Source organism: Dipteris shenzhenensis, chromosome 8 (genome assembly GCF_047967505.1).
Source record: "Dipteris shenzhenensis isolate YYH24624 ecotype China chromosome 8, Dip_SZ_1.0, whole genome shotgun sequence".
Taxonomy (NCBI): Eukaryota; Viridiplantae; Streptophyta; class Polypodiopsida; order Gleicheniales; family Dipteridaceae; genus Dipteris; species Dipteris shenzhenensis.
The window spans coordinates 53,602,884-53,621,535 of NC_141603.1; the positions used below are offsets into that span (position 1 = coordinate 53,602,884).

At 43.2% G+C, this 18,652-nt stretch overlaps 1 protein-coding gene across 1 annotated transcript in view; it reads left to right on the top strand.

The window, feature by feature from the left end:
- GSTT1 (glutathione S-transferase THETA 1) overlaps positions 1-17,088 on the top strand; it is a 45,955-nt gene extending 28,867 nt beyond the window's left edge. The window contains exons 4-7 of the mRNA XM_087378503.1: positions 15,298-15,351; positions 15,763-15,842; positions 15,978-16,183; positions 16,471-17,088. Of these exons, the coding sequence (XP_087234629.1) occupies positions 15,298-15,351; positions 15,763-15,842; positions 15,978-16,183; positions 16,471-16,686 (556 nt within the window). The 3' untranslated portion in view covers positions 16,687-17,088. The remainder of the gene's footprint in view (positions 1-15,297; positions 15,352-15,762; positions 15,843-15,977; positions 16,184-16,470) is intronic.
- The last annotated feature ends 1,564 nt before the right edge of the window (positions 17,089-18,652 follow it).

Sequence of the window (18,652 nt, forward strand, 5' to 3'; positions counted from 1 at the left end):
GATAGTTCCAACAATTCCAAATGAGAGAGGACATGCTTCTAGACTAGTAACATATGAGAGACCATAGGACAGCCTTTGATCTTGCCATTAACACAACCCAAAATGAAATCCCATTGTGTAGGCTGCCAATGTCCAAAAGTAGGGCTGGCGAGCTGAAAAAGCAAATGGCGTGTCATAGCAGCCCAAGGGTGAGACCTTTGCAAGAATTGCAGCATCATTTTTCCCTTGTGGGCAAGAATATGCACTTAAATGTTAAGGATATTCAATCCCCCGTGCTTTTTTGGAGAATAGAGTTGCTATAGCGAGAGTAATCTCAAACTCTTCTTGCCATGTTTTGAACGCCCAAAAGTTTCCAGAATAGTGGGCATAAAAGAAGAAAGTTTTGCCTTGCTGAACATTATTAGAGATGACAAACTATCTAATTGGGTGGAACAATTTTCCCGGGCCATAAAAGAGTATGCCACTCTTTTGTATGCAATGGCAATAACTTAGATTTCCAGAAATTCACATGAAGACCAGCCGCCAACCCACGTAAAGACAAAGCCTGCATCAAGCAAGATAGATCTTGCTCTGTGTTTTGAGGAGTAAAAAAGGAATCATCTGCATAAGCTTGAGCAATCAATGTACTGCTCCCTTGTATTTCCAAACCATGAAGCATATCAGATGCTATCAAATGATCCATGTAAGGAAGCATGGGATGTGTGGCTATGGCATATAGAAGTGCAAGTGGACAGCCCTAACGAACCGAACATCGAAGGGTCCATGCTTCAGAATATCCCCGGACAGTATGCAAGCAGCTTTGCTATCACTGCAAAGCCAATAAATAATATCAACTTGCAGTAACAAACATCCTGCTGAGTATATTTGGCATATTCTATTCCAATATATATGCATTTGCAATGTTATTAGTAATGTGCCTACGAGGAACAAAACCATATTGTGCGGGATGAAGGCCATCGTGCAAATACCCTTTTATGCAATTCACCACCATTTTAGTTATGATCTTGTAAATGACAGACATAAGAGTATTAGGCCTCCAATGAGCCAAAAATTCACATATTTGCTTCTTAGGAAGAAGTTTTACAAGCCCTTTTTTCCAAGAATCCGGCATGTGCTGCTTTTCCCACGCATAGTTAATCATACGCAACAAAGTTGACTTGAGGATATCCCAGTATGCAAGAAAGAATTCAACTATAAGACCATCCCATCCTAGAGATTTCCATCTGCCACAGGATTTTACCGTGTCTGATAATTCTCTTTCAGTGAAAGGACTTTCTAGCTGTAGAGCCTGCACAGGGGAGATAATGGGAGAAACATGTTGCAATAATTGACTCCGTGCTGCAAGAACCTCTTGTGAAGGAGGATCTGTAGTCCCAAACTGCCTGGCAAAGTGAGCCACACAATCTGCAGCAATTGAGCTCTAGAAGAAGTCCAAACACCATCAGGCATGCGGACCCTGCAAATATTTGTAGACTGTCTTTTATAATGCAGACTTTTAAAAAATTCCTTGGAGGAGCAATCTTTGTCTAAGAAAGCCCTCTGTCGTACTCTTGTCTCCCATTTAGTAACTTTTCTATGATCATTGCTTTGCAAACAGTGTTTAGCCTGACATAAAGATGTGCTTTCTTCAACCGACAAAGGACGAAAATGACTGAGCTCAGTTAAGGATTGACAAGTTTTTCCCCCCTGAGCAACAACATCTCTCAATGTCTTCATGTATTGTTTACCATATTCGAGCAACAAAAGCATCCCATGCATAATCCATATCAATGTAGCTCTGATGTGAAAGAGGTTGACATGCGTTATAGACCATTTCCTTGTATTGATCATGCGCCAGATAGTTATTTTTCACAATGAGGAGTCTTCTATGTGATAGCCTATCATGTGGTATTTTATGAAAAGAGATTCTCAACCATAGAGGAGCATGGTCAGAATGCGTAAAGGCATAATCTACCCTCAAATTAGTGGTAAGAATGTCAGAATGTTGCGGGTTGATTCCATGCCAACGATCTAGTCGAGTCTGATATGAAGATTGTGAGTTATGTTGAAAAGTAAAGCCTGGTAGCAAAGGATGTGATTCCTTCCAAAGATAAGCAAAACCGAATTGTAGTAGTAATTGTGACCAATTATGCCTCTCAGAGGCCGCATATGAGTATGACCTGGTGTATTATCTCCATGCTGAGGGGCATTGTTAAAATCACCACAAAAGAAAAGCATGCTGCCTCCAGGGATATTGTTGCATGCTATCCCAAATCATGCCTCACTGCGAGAGGATTGCGGTGCATGTACTGAGGAAAATTAAAAAATATCTCCCTGAATAAGATATTGCACTACCATCCATTTGCCTTGTATATCATTGAATGCAACAGTGGGCTGAAAATCATGCTTCACTAAAAAGACCACTTCGAAATAGAGTGCTGTCCGGCATAGAAGATATCATAACCAGCAAAATGACCATGATGTCCAGCATACATATGCTGATTATGCTCTCATAAGGCCACTATATCAGGTTGTAGGTGATTGAGATACACCCATATCATTTTCCATTTTCTGGCATCACACAAACCCTGTACATTGAGTTTTAGTTGATAACATATTTACAATTTATGTACAGTCAAAGCCAAGCTGACTCAACACTGCATATCCACCTCAGGGTCAGAACCTCTACCTTGAGGTGACAAAAGTGCCTGATGAGAGGATAGCAAACCCACAATGTCCTCTTCATGGAAAAGAGTTTGACTAGCTATTACAGCAGCCCAAGTAATGCCAACACCTGAATTTTCTTCCGGGGTATGACCATTGGAGGCAGTACCATTCCATGTGCGAGGAGGCAAAGGTCTCCTGGTAAACTTCATGCAATTTTTGTCTTTGCCTTTAGATTGAGAGGTGGAAGGCGGCAAGGTAGGAGCATTCCCAATAGAAACAATCGGTCTTTATCTTGTGCTACATAAACCTGCTTATTGGCTTTGTTTTTTTTTACAGAGAGCCACCTATATCCTTATTCTGCATCTGTGTAGGCATAGCTTCTTGAGGCATTCGCAAATGACATTGTGAAGCCATATGCCCAAATTTCTTGCATTCAAAACAAGCTCCTGCAATAAACCCCACTTGAGCTTGTAAAAGGCACTTCCCATAGCAACATTATTCACAGTAACAGAATAAGATTCAAGGGTGGGATTATCAGTATCCCAAAATCTATTTGAACTCCCATTTGGCCTCGGGGGACAAACCACTTTGCCCAAAGAGGCTGCAATTTCAGGCAACAGAGAGGATCCACCATGTCCACCCAAACCGGACAGCGATGTCTGATGAGGGCTTCATAATCCTTGGTCGGTGACCATGGAAGGACATGTACCATTTGCTGCCCAAAAAAGGGGTGAGAGTGTTCCATAAGCATTTTCTTATGCTTCTCATTTGTCATTATGACCTCAAAAAAACCCCTTGTTGCACAGTGGACCTTGCGAACAAAAGAGCCACCTAGTGTTCTGGTCAACCAATTCCCAACATCTGCAGCAATAGGCATACAACCTGGAAAGAAATAATGACAGCATGCTTGGCATAGTCCCTCGCAGGATCAACTATGTCATCCACCTCGACCATAAGCCCAACAACAGGTGCTGAATCTTTCTAGGCTTTATGCGTGTCCTTAAAGCCTTCATGCATTACATCATATACCAATTTAGCCTCAAAAGAGTCCTGAATTGGGTCATCCTGACCCTCAGACTGCTTTTGTTTCTTGTGCTGTCCCAATCTTTCTTTCCGAAAGGTTTTCTCAAATTCATATCCAGCCATGTTGATCAATTTCCAAAAGGAGAAGTATCAATATGCAACAAAAGAGAGCGGATCATGAAAGCCCAAGGCTGATCCCCTTGCATAAACTGCAACATCATTTTCCCCCTTTGAGCAAGTATATGCACTTGAATATTGTGTGAGGGAAAGAGAGGGGGTGGAACAATGGAGACAGAGAGAGGGAGACACAAGAAGTGTGGGTGTGTAAAGTGTTGAGCCACACCACAAACTCATAGAGTTTTATTAGGATTAGGGATTCACCCTATGACTGTCTTAAGACAGTCATAGGTGTCATAACTTTAAAAGGGTGGCAATGTGCCTTTACCCCAACAACCTCCCACCTAAAGGCCAATGTGCCTAAAGGGGAGAAAAGAATAAAAATTACAGCAATATACAGTTACTGTATACAAGACCATAAAATAAGAATGGTCTCATCCTAATCCCATGATGTGGCGACAATGTGCAAACCGCTCTGTAGGCAAGCTCTTAGTGAGCAAATCTGCAGGATTATCATCAGTATGCACCTTCACAAGCTCAAGCCGCTTGTCTTCTAGTACCTCCCTGATGAAATGGTATTTCACATCTATGTGCTTGGTCTTCTGATGAAAGACCGGATTCTTTGCCAACATGATAGCACTCTGACTATCACAATGCAAAACTGGCATATCTCCTGTAATGCCCAAATCTCCCACCAGCCGAGTAAGCCATATTGCTTCCTTGCAAGCCTCTGTGGCTGCAACATATTCAGCTTCAGTGGTTGACAGTGCAATGCATTTCTGCAACCGAGACACCCATGATATAGCACCTCCTGCGAATGTGAAAATATAACCGGTAGTAGACTTCCGGTTATCTGCATTCCCTGCATAGTCTGAATCTGTAAAACCATGTACCAATGCATCCTGCCTACCATAGCATATGCACAAGTCTTTGGTACCCTTGAGATACCTCAAGACGCCTTTCAGTGCTTCCCAGTGCTGCTTGCCTGGATTTGCCATATACCTGCTGATGACTCCCACCGCAAAAGCAATATCCGGACGAGTGGCAACCATGGCATACATCAAAGAACCAACTGCAGATGCATACGGAACTTTGGCCATTTCAGCCTTATCATCATCTGATCTGGGGCTGTCCTTACTGCTGAGTTTTAAATGTGGAGGCAACGGGGTACTAATAGACTTCCCCCCCTCCATTTTAAACCTCTGCAGTACTTTGTCAATGTACTCCTCCTGTGACAGAAACAAAAGTCCCTTGGACCTGTCACGAATAATCTGCATACCTAGTATGTGATTTGCATCACCCAAGTCTTTCATGTCAAAAGACTTATGTAGTTGCTTCTTCAAAGCAATAATCTCCTGCTGAGATTTGCTGGCAATCAGCATGCCATCCACATATAGAATGAGTAGCATCAAACTGCCATCCTTAGCCCGTTTGGTGTACAAGCAGTGATCGGTCTCATACCTATGATACCCTTGGGACTGCATGAAGGCATCAAACTTCTTGTACCATTCTCTTGGCGCCTGCTTGAGTCCATACAAGCTCCTCTTGAGCTTACACACAAGCTGCTCTTTCCCTTTAACAGCATATCCCTCTGGCTGACTCATGTAGATCTCATCATGGAGATCTCCGTGAAGAAAAGCAGTCTTCACATCCATCTGACATAAATCCATGTCCTCATGAGCAACAAGAGCTAACACTGCTCTCAAAGTAGTCATCTTGACTATAGGGGAAAAGATCTCATCAAAGTCAATGCCCTTCTCCTGCTTAAATCCCTTGGCAACCAATCTGGCCTTATACCTCGGTAAAGCATTTGAATCCACTTTGACTTTGTAAACCCACTTGCACGGCAAAACCTTTCTGCCTGCAGGTAGCTGCACCAAGTCCCATGTATCATTTTGAAGTAGGGAGTCCATTTCTGACTGCATGGCTTGCTCCCACTTCTTTTTCTCTGTTCTTCCCATAGCTTCCTTGAAGCTGGAAGGCTCACCACAATCTGTCAGCATGATAAAATCAGCCACATTATTGGCTCCTGGAACAAACCTGTCAGGAGGCCATTGTACACGGGTGCTCCTCCTAACAAAATGTTCCGTAATAGGCTGCTGTCTAGCCTGTTCATCATGCATGACGGGTGGCTGTACCACCATATTTGGCTGTCCTACAGTGCCATTTGCTGGCATATCGAGTGGTGCATCATTGGCAAAATTGTCTAGCTGATTTTCAGCCTGTATACCCTCTTGAACAGGGTTATCTAGCATTCTTTGCTGTCTGACATCATCATATACAACCCTCTTGTATTCCACAGGTTGCATGGGTTCTTTGTGTACACTATCCTCTTTAAAGATGATGTCATTGCTGCGTATAATCTTCCGTTTGATAGGATCCCATAACCTGTACCCCATTTCACCTATTTCACCTTCGTCACCGTAACCCATGAAGATGCATCTGAAAGACTTTGGCTCCAGTTTGGTGCGCAGTTCTTTGCGTATATGAGCAAAGCACTCGCAGCCAAACACACGTAAGTGCTTATATGAAGGTGGCTTGCCAGACCACACCTCCTCTAGCACTTTCAACTCCAAAGCCTTGTTCGGCGACCTATTAATTAGGTGAACTGCTGTTTGCACGGCTTCTGCCCAAAAGCCATGGGGCAATGCAGCATAAGACAACATACATCGAACTTTCTCCTGAATAGTTCGATTCATCCGCTCACTCACACCATTTTGAGATGCATTATGAGGGGCTGTGAGTTCCTGTTTAATGCCCTTAGCTTCACAAAACTGTACAAAAGCATGTGACACATACTCACCCCCATTATCGGATCTGAGGCATTTCAGCCTGCGTCTTGTCCGATTCTCAACCTGAGCGACAAACTTCTTGAAAGCATCTAAGGCATCGCTCTTGTGCTTCAAGAAATAGACCCACACTTTGCGTGTGGCATCATCAATAAAAGTAATGAAATACTTTGCACCCCCTAGTGATAGCTGTGGCATCTCACACAAATCAGTGTGCACTAGATCAAGCGGTGCTCTATTCTGGGGAGTTCTTCTCTTATGAGGAGTCATAGAATGTTTGCCAAATATGCAAAGATCACAAGTAGGAAAATCTGAAAATGAAAGAGACAGCAGATAACCCAAACGTGACAGTTCTTGCATTCCTTTAACGGACATGTGTCCCAACCGGCTATGCCACAATGAAACCTTCGGCAGCTCGGTTATGGCAACAACATGATTACCTACACTGGAAACATAAAGAGGGTACAAGGTATCACTCTTATAACCCTCAGCCACTACAACCTGGCCATCAGTAATCACCCATTTGGAATCCCCAAATGTGGTGTGGTAACCACTGTCATCCAACAAGCCAGTGCTAATCAGATTTTTCTTGATTTGCGGCACATGGCGAACACCATCAAGCATAAATATGCGTCCATCAGGGAATACTATCTGTATACTGCCAATCCCTGCAATCTGACATGCATAGTTGTTTCCAAGGTGAACAACTCCATGAGTACCTGTGTAGGAAGTAAACCACTCCCTATGAGGAGTAACATGAAAAGAAGCACCTGAATCCAAGAGCCAGGTGTGCATGTCATGGCCATCAACAACCAATGTATGTGCAATTACAGTAGAAGAGCATAAAACATCATGTCTGTCACTGTCACTGTCCTCTACTGCAACATTCACTGCATCCAAGTCATCTGCCTTGGCCTTGCCTTTGCCTTTGCTTCCACTGCTTGCATCCTTTGTCTCAGCCTTCTTGGCTTTCTGATCCCGTATAAACTTGAAGCACTTAGACTTCACATGTCCCTTCTTGCCACAGTAAAAGCATTCAATATCCTTTTTGCCACGGGACTGACTGCGGGATTTGGACTTATCGGCAGATCTCCCCTTCTGCTGAGTCCTACCTCTTTCCTGTACCTGCAAAGCATTGAAAGACTTGCTGCCCGCATTATTCTTCCTGCTCATCTCCTCCATAAGGAGAGAGCTCTCTACATCAGCATACATAAGAGTGACATTTGAATTAGACAGGGTGGTCTTGAAAGTGCCCCAACTCTCAGGGAGGGTACACAACAAGAAAGTAGCCTTGAACTCCTCATCAAGGTTCAATCCCTGTGCAATAAGCTGTGTAAAGATGGCATTGAACTCACTCAAATGTGAGGTCATAGCTGTACCTTCCTTCATGCGAAGGTCGACAAGCTTCTTCAACCAATAAACCTTACTGGCTGAGCTCTTTTGGGCATACAATTCTTCTAGCCTCTGCCATAGGCCATAAGAGGTATTTTCAGCCTGAACATTGAACACAAGAGAATCAGTGAGAGTAAGCATGATAGCAGCCCTTGCGGACAAATCAAGCTCCTCCCACTCATCATCTGCCATCCCTGATGGCTTGACACCCTTCACCCTTATGGGCTTAGAAATCTTCTTTAGCAGAAGTACATTCAAACACTGTTCTGCCCATAATGCATAATTGTGTGCCCCTTCCAATTTCTTGATGTTCAGTATTGAAGATTCACTTCCCCCTGATGCCATATCAGATAAGGAAAGTGCCTGACTCCCTGTAAGTCAAAAGATGACTAAATAAAATTCTGATTTCTCAGAAAACCTGCTCTATCAAGAGCCAGGAGCACTCACAATAGTGCTGTTTTTTACTGTCAAAAAATCTGCAGCAAAACAGAAAAAATTTCCCTCCAGTCACTGTACCTTCTGACACACTGTACCGTGCTCAAATAGGCATAAAACAGTAACTTCAGAATGCTGCAGCTGAATAGGCATAAAACAGTAACTTCAGAATGCTGCAGCTGTTCCACAAGTGTTTTATCAGTGCATCATCATCTGACGAAGCACAAAACACTGCTGTCCTGGACACTTCTCCCACCTCAGATGAGGTATTGCACTGATTTTATATGCATAAACCACTTGTCATACACTGTTTTGTCCACTGAAAAAGGCTCCAAACACCTAAACCTGCAACAAAGTATGGGACAAATCCCAAACAATCACCCTTCTGCCAAGGGGATAAAAGGCATCTGAAGTTCTCAAACAGTAACTCAAGTGCTCACAAGCAAAATCTGGGCAAAAGCCCCTTGATTTGACACCTGTACCAAGTGAAAAACACCTCTCAACACTGAGGTAGCATACAAAATACAGCGCTCTCCTGGCACTTTCACCTGACAATGTAATGCATAAACGGCCCTGTGTACACAGTAACAACACAGATCCCAACGTACAAACACTGAAGAGAAAATCTTTTGAGCACTGTCAACGATGGACAGTTAGGGACCGAGTAAACTCGATGCGCCCTGGCCAAGTGTGGCTCAACTGAGATTTTTCAAAGTGTCGTACACAGAATGTGACCTGCAAGAAATGTCACTGAATACACTGCGGAAACAAGACCAATGTGGGCACCCTGGCTCCACACTGCCTCAAGGCATACACTTCCAGGCAAAAGCCCTTTGAAATTGTCACCCGAAAACTGAGATTTGCACTCAGCAAAAGCATAAAAGCCCTTTGCAAAATCAAGGCATCTGACCTTCCCGAAACAAAATAATTGTGCAACCACCACACACTGTGGCACTAGTCACCTCAAGCACGAGGGACACGAGTGTACTTGCTGTACCTCAAACACACAGTTTTAGAACTGAAAAATTCCGGGAATGCAAAGCAGAGTGCTCTCTCTTTTTCCTTCTTCCCCAAAACAAAATTTTTGTGCCTGCTGTACCTTCTGTACCTGCGCAGGGTACCTGTTGTACCCTGTACCTGCGAGGGCACGGATCCCCAAAAAAAAATTTCGACCTGTACCTGCTTGTTGAGGCATCCGTACAGCCACGTCCGTACAGCTGGTACGGTACGGCTGCCTGTACGGCTTCCGTACAGTCGGTACGGATGGCCGTACCTGTCGCGGCTGCTGTACGCTCCGGTACGGTTGCCTGTGCAGCCTGGTTGCGCGGCCGGTGCTGCGCGCTGCGCGCGGCCGGTAGCGGGTAGCAGCTAGCTGCTGCTGCAGCTGTAGCTGCCCGCGCGCGACCTGCTCCTGCTCGCTGCGTGCGCGCTGCTCGCTGCTGCCGCTGCTCGCTGCTGCCGCTGCTCGCTGCTGCCGCTGCTGAGGGCACGAGGCCCGAGGGGAGGGGGAGGGGTAGAGGGAGGGGTAGACCGGAGTTGAGAGGGAGAGGTAGAGGCTCTGATACCACTTGTGAGGGAAAGAGAGGGGGTGGAACAATGGAGACAGAGAGAGGGAGACACAAGAAGTGTGGGTGTGTAAAGTGTTGAGCCACACCACAAACTCATAGAGTTTTATTAGGATTAGGGATTCACCCTATGACTGTCTTAAGACAGTCATAGGTGTCATAACTTTAAAAGGGTGGCAATGTGCCTTTACCCCAACATATTGAGTATGTTCAAACCCCCGTGCATCTTTGGAGAACATAGATGATGCATAGAGAGTAATCTGAGACTTTTCTTGCCATTTTTTGAACTCGAGAAAATCTCCATGATAGCAGACATAAAGGAAGCGAGAGCTGCCTTAGTAAACATAATGAGGGGCAGATAGAATTGTATGTAGGTTATCAAAATGGATTGCGTTATTCGCAAACGAACATGTAATGGCCAAGTTGCAAGCTTCCAATATTCAAGTTTTTTCCTCAGCTTTGTGAGCACCCAATCAGTTTGTTGAGAACGAGTGAGCCCCCAACCTAGAGGGTAGCCAAGATGTTGAATTAATTGAGAAGGTGGAACAATTTCCCCAGGCCACAAAAGACCATGCCAGTCTTTAGCATGCAACGGCAAGAGCTTAGATTTCTGAAAATTCACATGAAAACCAGCAGCCAAGCCATATGTGGAAAGAGCCTGCATAGTCAAGGAGAGATTGCTCTGAGTATTTTTCGGGGTAAAGAAAGAATCATTAGCATATGCTTGAGCGATCATGTTGCGGCTGCTGGGAATTTCCAATCCATGCAACATGCCAGTGTCCAAAAGGTGGTCCATATATTGAAGCATTGGATGAGTGGCTATGGCAAATAGTAAAGCACTATGGCTTCGGAGTGTCCAATGAGTCAGCATAAAATGCCTCCTGCTACTTTGCTTGCTCAGATGCCCAACAAGGATGCTTATGCCTCTATTGGGAATAAAAATAAAGGTAATAGACAGCTTTTCGTGAATCAGGATAAAGGCAAAGCCCCAGTTGTTTCAAATGGGAATGCTTCTTCCCCTTCACTTCTTGCTATTCAACTTTCAGCAAAAGGACCAAAAACTCCAATTGATGGACGGCAAAGTCCAAGAAAAGTTATTTCTATTAGAAGACCTCCACCCCTCGCACTTGGAATGATGCATCTTCTAGTGGAAATTCTCCAGAGGTCAACTCAGGAATTGGAATCACATGGGCTGCAGTGACAGCTAGCAGAACCCTCTTCCCCGAAGAAGAGGTTACTGCATTGCTGTCCAATCCTCAGGCGGATGTTTCTTCTCAGGGAAGAAGAGGCCCTGACCGTGAGGTAGAAATGCAGGGTTGACATCCTCAAGGTTGCTGCTGTACATAACTGTTTTTTCCTATAAATATCTGTAAATATGCTTGTTGATATCAAATGCCTTACCTTAAATGTTCAGGGGATGTGCGACAGTAGGAAATGGAAATCTGTGTGGCTGTATATCAATCGATTTCAGCCTAATATAGTGGCATTACAAGAACACAATCAGCATGTCTATGCAGGAAAGACAGGTCATTACTGCAGCTATGATATCTTTTATGCTGGGGAGCACTCTTTCTCAGGTGTAGTCATTCTGATTAAGCATGAGCTTCAGCCAGTTATTGCTTTAAATGACAATCAAGGCAGATGGATTATCCTTCAATGCATCATTCAAGGCGAGGTGTTTGAATTTGCTTCTGTATATGCACCTCAATCTTCTCGGGATAGAAGTGCAATTTGGGATGCCATGCACCGATATCCATGGAGATATCATGTCTTTATATGTGGGGATTTCAATAATGCTCCGCAACAGGGTGACAATACATCAGGAAATACTCATATGCTAACCTCTGAAAGGCATGCATGGTCTCAATTACTGATTCATCTTGATTTGGTTGATCTTTGGAAGGAATTGCAGCCTTTGCCACCTAAATACACTTTTCAACACAATGCCTTTTCTTCTTATCAGGCAGGTCTGGATCACTGGTATAGCATAGCCCTGCAACAAAATGATGATTTCACATGCAAATGTGGGTTGACTATGCCTTTGTGCATTCAGATCATGCACCGTTATGGTTGAGGCTATCTTTTCATGATATGCCAGATGATAGACTGCCTCAAAGGCGACATCTGATTGTGAACAATAGCTATTTGCAGCATGTTACTTTCAAGGCAATGGTTACTAATGCCTATCAATCTCTGTCTTCTCAGAGCCACTTTGATATTGATAATGCATGGGATTCTTTTGTTTCCAAAACGCAAGTTGTAATTAGAGGTTATGGCAAGTCTTACATGAAGACTATGAGGGAAACTGTTGCTCAGGCTAAATTGACTTGCCAAGACCTCACTGAACTCAGTCAATTTCGTCCTTTGTTCTTGCATGAGCAAACAACACTATGCCAAGCTAAACATTGTCTCCAAATCAATGATCATAGTAAACTTGCCAAATGGGAGACTAGAGTAAGACAAAGAGCTTTCATAGATAAAGGCTGTTCTTCCAAAAAAAATTTTAAAAGCTTGCATCAGAAGAGATTAAACACAAACATTTGCAGGGTGCTTATGCCTGATGGTTCATGGACTACATCACGGTCACAGCTTGCTTCTGTTTGTGTGCATCATTTCTCTTAGCAGTTTGGTTATGCAGATCCTCCTTCACCGCAGGTTTTGTCTTCAAGAAATTTGCTTTTACAGCATGTTTCTCCTATTATCTCCACTACTCGGGCTTTGGAATTGGAGGAACCTTTTACTGAAAGGGAATTGTCAGATGCAATCGAATCCTGTGGTAGATGGAAATCTCTAGGATGGGATGGTCTTACAGTTGAGTTTTTCTTAGAATATTGGCCTCTTTTGAAGCATACTTTGCTGCATATGGTGAATTTTGCTTGGCAAAATCAAAAAATGCCAGACACATGGAAGAGAGGTCTTGTTAAACTCCTTCCAAAAAAGCAAATCTGTGAATCTTTGGCTGATTGGAGACCTATCACGCTTATGCCAGTTATTTACAAAGTTACTACCAAAATGATTGTTGATCAGATAAAAGGCTATTTGCATGATGGGTTGCATCCTATGCAATATGGTTTTGTTCCTCGTAGGCATATCACAGACAACATTGCTAATGCCTATGTTGGAATAGAATATGCCAAATATATGCAGCAGGATGTTTTGCTATTGCAAGTTGATATTGCCAAAGCTTTTGACACTGTTCAGTGCGACTTTATTTCACAAACAATGCAGGCCTTGGGATTTGGCAAAAAAATGCAGCAAGTTATCAATTGGCTATATCAAGATAGTAAAGCTGCTTGCATACTTTCGGGGGATATTTCTACAGCCTGGACTCTTGGTTGTTCTGTTCGGCAAGGCTGTCCCCTTGTGCCCAAATTTTTTACATTCAAAACAAGCCCCTGCAAACAATCCCCATTTCAATTTATAAAATACACTTCCCATGTCAACATTGTTCACCGTGACTGAATAAGACTCCGGTGTGGGATTATCAGAGAATGCAAAATCGATTAGAGTTGCCGTTAAGCCGCGGTGGGCAAACCACTTTGCCTAAAGTCGCTGCAATTTTAGGCAAGAGTGAAGCCATGCATTGCGGGAAGTCTACAACTTCAACCTAGACCAGACATCGATGTCGAATCAGAGCCTGATAATCCCTTGTGGGGGACCATGGCCAAACGTGCACCATTTGCTGCCTAAAAAAGAGTGGCGAATGTTCCAAAAGCATTTGCCTGTGAACCTCATCTACCATAATGACCTCAAAAAAGCCTCTGGCTGCATAGTGTACCTTACGAACAAATGAGCCAGCCAGTGTTCGGGTTAACCAGTTGCCTACCTCTGCAACAAGTGGCATCCGACCTGGGAAAAATAAAATGACTGCATTTTTTGCATATTCTCTAACTGGATCCACAATTTCATTCACTTCAACCATGAGACCAACCGATGGAACAGAGTCTTTTCACTCTTTCCTTGTGTCGCAAATCCTTCATGCATGACATCATAACCAGTTGTGCTTCAACAGAATCATGCATGGGGTCATGTTGACCCTCAGCCTGCTTTTGCTTTTTGCATTGAGCCGATCAATCCTTTTGAAAAGTTTTTTCATAAGAGTATTCAGCCATGTCTTCTATACGAAGGCCTGTATGAAGACCTGACACAGCACGGAAACTTGTATGGATTCCTGGCATAGTACGGAAAACTGTACTGACACTTGGCTCAGAATATCTGTACGGAAACCTGTACAGAAGCTTGTGCGGAGACCTGACATAGTACGGATACATGACACAGTATGGAAAACTTGTACGGACGCCTGACACAGTACTAAAGACCTGACACAGTACAGACGCTTGACAGGGTACGGACACCTAATAGGGTACGGGACACCTGACAGAATCCGTACAGACTGTATGGAAACAATACGGAGTTTTGATGGGACCTGTAACAAAAAAACGAGGACCAAAAAGGGCGAGAAAACCAGAGCAGATGCAGCACTTGGGATCGAGGGCTGATGTGGGAACCGAAAAAAGGCGCAGGAGGCCACGATAGTTAGCACACGAGCTGGGCTGAAGCTCTTGACCTCTCTCTACACACACACACACAATTCAAGAACACACACACTCTTTCACACACACACACACACACACACACACACCCACCCCCCACACCAACCACTCACACACATGGTGGCCGCACACAAATACATGTGTAGACACAAACAAGCACACATGAGGCTCCGCGTCCTCACAGATGTACCTCAGAACCTGAGTAGTACTTATGTAAGTGTCAAGGTTTTGTGATTTTAGAATCATGTGTGTGCTGAGTGGCATACCTATCCCATGGGAATCAATTACAGGCCCCTTGTTGTCATCGTTAATATACTGAATTCATATGTTTCCAAGTGAACGTTTGAAGGTATCAAGTTTTCTTTTCACAAATTGCAAGGTGATGATGTTCTTGCCATGGAGCATTTTCTTGAATCCTAGACCCAGAAGGTTTTCTTTTTAATAGAGGTGGGTGGCTAAAGGGACCTACATATTCCTGTTTCTAGCACCCATGAGCCTCTTCAAAGAAATGTGGAACAGTCAAATGCCTATATCTTGTGTTGCACTTCTTGTGATAAAACACACATATTTATGACATGCTGCCTAGTTTGTCATCTTCCTATTGTTCCTTCTAATTTTTGCGATTAATGGAAGCTGTCTACTTGCTTACTAACAATCTTTTTATCAAACAAATTTAGTGTTTTAAAGATAAAGGATTATAAATTCATTGTAGTCTTTATTTATTATATAGAGTGGCCTCAGAAAGTAATCGATTTATTGTATTGGGCTTGTTTGCAGTCATGCAATCTTGAAGTATTTAGCTTGTGCATTTCCCAGCGTTCAAGATCACTGGTAAGTGAAGTTTGTTTATACACCCATTGACAAAGCTAAAATGAAGACTAGCCAGGTGGAAAATGCTTTGGTAGTATCCAGATATATATTGCGGTTTATATTTGGGCTCTGATTATCTGCTTTGAAACTTGGGTTAATTGTCTCTTCCTATCTCTCCCCTCCACCCCAACAATCTGCCCCCGAATGTTGGAAAAAAACAAGGTACAGAATGCATTATGTGTTTGCTTGCATATGTGTGCATGATAAGAACATTCATGACTTGTGTCTGTGCTGCGTCCTCCTCGATCTCCCCTTGTGTCAGGTTTTATTGGTGGCCACAGCATTTTTTCTTTAAAGCTGAAGTATTAATTCAATCCAAAAGGACTGTTGCACAACCTTATCAGTTTTTCAGTTTATTACGGTTTCCTTCAGGTATCCTGCTGATTTAAGAAAGCGAGCTGAGATCGATTGTGTTTTGGACTGGCATCATGCAAACCTTCGTCGTGGTTCAGGTGCATGGAGTCACTAATATATAGTGTTGAAGCAGTTTCCAGAAAATTTAGCCCTTGAGTGTCTATATGTCTCTGATTTTGCTAGCTCTTGGATTACACCTTGAACGAAGTATGTGAAATTTGTGTGTATGGCAGCTGGTTTGGTGATGAATCGTGTCATTGCACCTGCTTTGGGTCACTCTTTGGATGATAAGGCTGCATCTGAGGCAGAAAAACTTTTGAAAGCATCCCTCTTGAAGCTGGAGACCATCTGGCTCAAAGAGAGTGGGAGTTTTTTGACAGGTTCCTTGCAGCCATCTATTGCAGACTTGAGCCTTGCCTGTGAAGTAATGCAATTGCAGGTATAATTTGTTTAGGTTCCCCACAAGTTTCAAAAGGTTCAAAGGGAGAATTCACAGGAGGGAGAACATGTGTTTCACTGAAATCAATGTTGCTCTTTTGTGTTAGTATTCCTTAAGGACAGATTTTTTGTTGTCATAGATACCCTTCCATGCATGGTTCTTCAGTTTCTGTTTTGTCATATTTAGTTGCAGGTTGCTTGTTTTCAAGGTAAGCATGAGAGATCGTTTTGGCTTAATGCTGATTATGCTTATTCATACCTTCCTGTTGTGTGTGTGACTAAACAAAGCTCCTCGATAAAGACAACGTCTCTGAGTTGCTGGGCCCAAGGACTAAAGTGAGGGAATGGTTGGATGCTGTTGAGAAGGCAACTGCACCACACTTCTCTGAGATACATGAGACACTTCTGAAAGCTGCCAGTGTCTACCAAAAACGTAGGGAGGACCATCTGGGTGCAGCAGCTATAAACTCTGATGATTCGCCCAGTATTCCATCAAAAGTGTAGTGTCAATCAGCTTTTAATGCGAAGCTACGCTGGCAGTTTCACTGGAAGGAAAAGGAGGTGCTAGGGTCAATCAGCTACTAATGCAAAGTATCTGCCAGTCTGGCTTAGTTGATCTTGTGTATGGCACCCAAAAGCAATTCTACTTCAGTTGATATATTTGGTATCTGCAAGGAATTAAAGTTATATATGTACTATGTCATCAAATATTTGTCATCAGACAAAGGGACAGAAAGCCATGGTAGAAAATGGTTGGTTTTGGACCATTTGTCTGTCATAGCAGACACTGCTGTGCAAAAATGTTTTCTAACTAATCATAATTTTCATGCAGTCTTCGCACTGTAGATTTTCATGGTGAGTAGTGCGTACTCCTTTAAGCACCAGAAAAACTCTTGCATTTACTTTGTGGACTCTGAAATGCTCATCAGATCCAATCAATCTTGGTTGTAGCCTAATTCTAGTGTCCATCTCATATGTTCTCTATCCAACAAATCCCCTTTGGAGAAAAGGTGGCGAGACCGAAAAAAGAAGCAATGACCCTCCAACTCCATCACATCATAGCAAAGATTTGACCTAGCCATGCGCACCTCTCTTGCCAGTCTATGCCCTCAATCAACTTATGACCGAAGCTGAGATTATTTCTTACCCCCGCTTCCTTTTCCAAAGCTTCTAATTGGGAACAAGGAAGATATTATAACTCTACAACTACGATTCACCTAAAAACTAAGGCAGAGTACCATTATTGACTCACACACACAAAAAGGATGATCAAAATTCCCAATCCTCATCAACCTCCTCGAGGTGGACTTGGGTTGTTTTGCTGCAGTGGTTTTCCTCCACTTCCGTGGGCTCCTCCTCTTAGCAGAAAAATGACCATGATGGTTTACTTGTTCCTTGTCGTGCTTTTTGAAATAGTTTGCTTCCTTGTGCCTTATTCTTATGCTGTATTTGCATAGGATCTTTTTGTTGATCCTCCTCTTTTGAGCTTTGCCGGATGCTTTATCAAAGGCAGTACTAAGGGGGGTAAAGCAGGAGACATCAATTTTGCTAGAATGTTTTTATATCTAGTCAGTATATCCACCAAAACTATTGTCTGCAGATGTGTTAAGCATTGAGAAGTCATTCAAAAACAACAAAAGTAGTGTGATGAATATTGGTCTAGTAATAATTTTCTGGATGATCACTTGGATTTCTGCTACTCATATTGACATTTTCAGTGGGAGACTTACATCCATACCCAGAAGATGGAAGATCTTAAAGGATTACTATGTTTGTTATCAAAATGCCGATCCTCACCCCATTCTAGTGTTTGAAGGTGTAAAATTCGAAGACTCCATGTGACCACGCACAAGGTTACGGCAATCTGTCTCTGATACCAGGAACCATGTAAAATGGTAGTTGAGATGGCAAGGATCACAGGATTAGTGCCCTCTTCAAAGTCAACGAAGACGTCGAGAATTTGAAAGAGAAAACCGATGATGAAGGCAGCAAACTGGTAAAGGACAGTGGGATGGAAAGAGAGAGTAGTTTGCAACTTTGAGAGCTTCCCTGATCGTTCCACCCTTTTGACTACTCCAGCAGTAGTTGAAGGAAGAGGCAGCCTACTCGGTGCATATTTTTCTCAAGTATGGCTTGGTCGACATTTCTCTCAAAGTCGTGTCCAATTAGCAAGATATCGTTCATCACCTTGAAGAACTTGCCACAAATGGTCACATTGGTAATGCCAATATGCAAGAGGATTTTGATTGATCATGTGATATTGTTGCATTGTTTCTTCCTTGATAGCGAGCTGGCTGGTGGGGTCGAAGCGGCCATGGTCATCTACCGCTCACAGGATATTGAAAGTTCTTTTTGCTGTGGGAACTCCAAAGGGCATGTTCATATTTTAATTTTGTATATAAGATATTGCATCAGAGGGAAAGGATTGGTCACCTCTTAAGATCAATTCTAGTGTCCAATCCTCCCCTTC